General features: G+C 51.4%; 1 protein-coding gene across 1 annotated transcript; it reads right to left on the bottom strand.

The window, feature by feature from the left end:
- Window positions 1-77: 77 nt before the first annotated feature.
- TBR1 (T-box, brain, 1) lies at window positions 78-854 on the bottom strand. The gene has a single exon (XM_009894652.1). It carries the CDS (start codon window positions 771-773, stop codon window positions 78-80), a length of 696 nt encoding a protein of 231 aa, XP_009892954.1. The 5' UTR covers window positions 774-854.
- Between the last annotated feature and the right edge of the window lie 402 nt (window positions 855-1256).

Below are 1256 nucleotides of genomic sequence, written 5' to 3' on the forward strand. Positions count from 1 at the left end.
GCGGAGGCTCCGGGCGGCTCCCCCGGCGGAGCCCGGCGGCTCAGCCCCGACACCCGGCGAAGGGTCCGCGCGGTGGCTTACCTCCCCTGCTTCGTGATGATCATCTCCGTCTGGTGCCGGTGAAATTTCAGCCAGAGTGGCCTGTTGCACAGGTAGACCTGAGCCTTCCCGGGAACCAGCCCCGGCTGGGTGGAGGAGAACTGGTAGAAAGGTGCCCCTTGGTAGGAATGGCCATACTGCTGGGGGTAAGGGTAGCCCGCCGTGGGGTAGCCTTGCGGAGAGGAGTTGGACAGGAGGCTGTTATAAGCTCCGTTGGTGATCACAGGATGGTGAGCCATGTAGCGGCTGGGGCTGGCGATGGAGAAGGCTGGGTGAGCAGGTCCATGCTGGCTGGGGTAAGGGAACATGGTACTAGGAGCAGAGGCAGCAGACTGGGGCTGGCTGGACTGAGAGAGCAGATAGCGATCTGCAGCAGATCCATCGAAACTGTGACGAAGCTCAGAGACCCCGTCCAAGACGGGAGAGAGTTTATTTCTCTGGACGTCCCCTGGTGTGTCCTTGGAGTCAGGAAAATTGTCTGTATCTGACTGATTCGTCATCCCCCTGGTAATTTTTTTCAAAGGTGAACTTCTCTCCAGGTTGTCAGTGGTCGAGATAATGGGATGATCATGCAAGGCAAGCTCAGATCCGCCTGCATGTGGGTAACTGCTGCTCACATTGAGAAATTTCTTGGAGAGCATGATAGAGGGAGAAAGACAATGCTCCAGCTGCATAGCTCTAGCACCACAGTAATAACCCTTCAGTCCCTGGATCTGAAAGGGCTCCTTAGTATCAGAAGCTAGACATCCTGGGACCCTCACTAGACAGAAAGCACTTCATCCACCAAATGCTTCCCAAACGTTTGATTTACTTTTTTTTTTTTTTTTTTTTTTTTTCCCTTCCCTGGGAGAAGAGATTGGCCAATTGACACTATGCAGCAATCAGGAAAGACTCACTTTTGATCTTGCTGCTTGTGGAGAGGATGAAACGGCTTCTGCCATTGGTTAACCGCTGACAGTAATTTAATTAGATAGACATTAATTAGGATAATCACCTGGCTCCTGGTCGCGACGATCATGGCAAATTGAAGGAGATGATTTTATTGTGAGATAGAAGGAAGGGGGAAGGGAAGAGTGTGTTTGCTGTAAGAGCTCATTATTATGTGACCTTTCCAGCATTTTTTTTTTTTTTTACTACGGCTGGAAAATAAATCCCCC

This window comes from Charadrius vociferus, unplaced genomic scaffold, assembly GCF_000708025.1.
Source record: "Charadrius vociferus isolate BGI_N301 unplaced genomic scaffold, ASM70802v2 scaffold161, whole genome shotgun sequence".
Taxonomy (NCBI): Eukaryota; Metazoa; Chordata; class Aves; order Charadriiformes; family Charadriidae; genus Charadrius; species Charadrius vociferus.

Excerpts from the sequence above, each read along its gene's own strand:
- TBR1 (XM_009894652.1), bottom strand. The coding sequence starts at position 773 with ATGCAGCTGGAGCATTGTCTTTCTCCCTCTATCATGCTCTCCAAGAAA.